The sequence below is a fragment of the Diuraphis noxia genome, unplaced genomic scaffold, assembly GCF_037042655.1.
Source record: "Diuraphis noxia isolate RWA-SAM2 unplaced genomic scaffold, SU_Dnox_SAM2 contig0001, whole genome shotgun sequence".
Lineage (NCBI taxonomy): Eukaryota > Metazoa > Arthropoda > Insecta > Hemiptera > Aphididae > Diuraphis > Diuraphis noxia.
This window is the reverse complement of record NW_028301711.1, coordinates 74,018,682-74,019,575: the sequence shown is the minus strand read 5'-3', so window position 1 is coordinate 74,019,575 and position 894 is coordinate 74,018,682. Positions and strand designations below refer to the sequence as shown.

Sequence of the window (894 nt, the reverse complement as noted above, 5' to 3'; positions counted from 1 at the left end):
AAAATTAGAGGAACGTCTAAAACAATATCCAAATCCACCAACTACTTTAAATTTGTTATCTGATTCATGTTCAGCGCAGAACAAAAATCAGTTTGTAATTGCTGTATTATTATACTATATAAATTGCAGAGAAATAGTTTTTCAAGAAATGAATCATATTTTTCCAGTAAGGGGGCATAGTTACATGCCTCCAGATCAGGTGGTTTGGTAGAATTGAAAAATAGGGTGAAAAATGCCTTCGCAATAAAGAAAACATGATCTCTCCTACTGAATACTATGGAGTTTTTGAAAAATTCACCAAAGTCCATATATTTAATAAAGATTTCTTTATGTATGACTTCAAAAAAACTTGTAAGAATCTATTAAAACCAAACTCTTTGAAAACTACCGAACAAAAAATGTTTAAATACCAAAAAGGCAAAAACACTGTCGGTCTGTCAAGTACTTACAAAAGTGTTCCTAATTTTACAAAGATACTTAAACGCAATGCACATTTGAAAAATCTGGGTGATGTTAGAAGACTTGATAAAATTAATCATATTAAACCAGCCAAAAGAAACGATGTAAAAAAATTAATGAAATATTTTGTTGTACCAGATGATGCTAAAGATTTTTACAAAGAAGTATGTAACGGTGATGATCATCATGATAGTGATGGAAATGATATTCCATGCTCTGAAGAAGATGAATAAACTTATATTATTTGTAACTAAGCATTAATATAAGTAAGTTGTATACATTTATTAATTTTATTTTGAAACTGGTAATGTTATAACAATTTATTTTCCATTTAGTCATCTTAGAATCTAATTGTTATTTTTATTTTTAGTAATTTAGAAGGCTGACAGCTTGTTATAAAAAGTTTTAGAAATTTCAAAGACTGAAATGTTAATT

The 894-nt window shown here is 27.6% G+C and overlaps 1 protein-coding gene across 1 annotated transcript; it reads left to right on the top strand.

Moving 5' to 3' along the window:
- Nucleotides 1-263: 263 nt before the first annotated feature.
- LOC149061652 (uncharacterized) lies at nucleotides 264-894 on the top strand. The gene is made up of 2 exons (XM_089217462.1): nucleotides 264-725; nucleotides 830-894. The coding sequence occupies exon 1, from the start codon at nucleotides 330-332 to the stop codon at nucleotides 690-692; it is 363 nt and encodes a 120-aa protein (XP_089073588.1). The 5' UTR covers nucleotides 264-329; the 3' UTR covers nucleotides 693-725; nucleotides 830-894.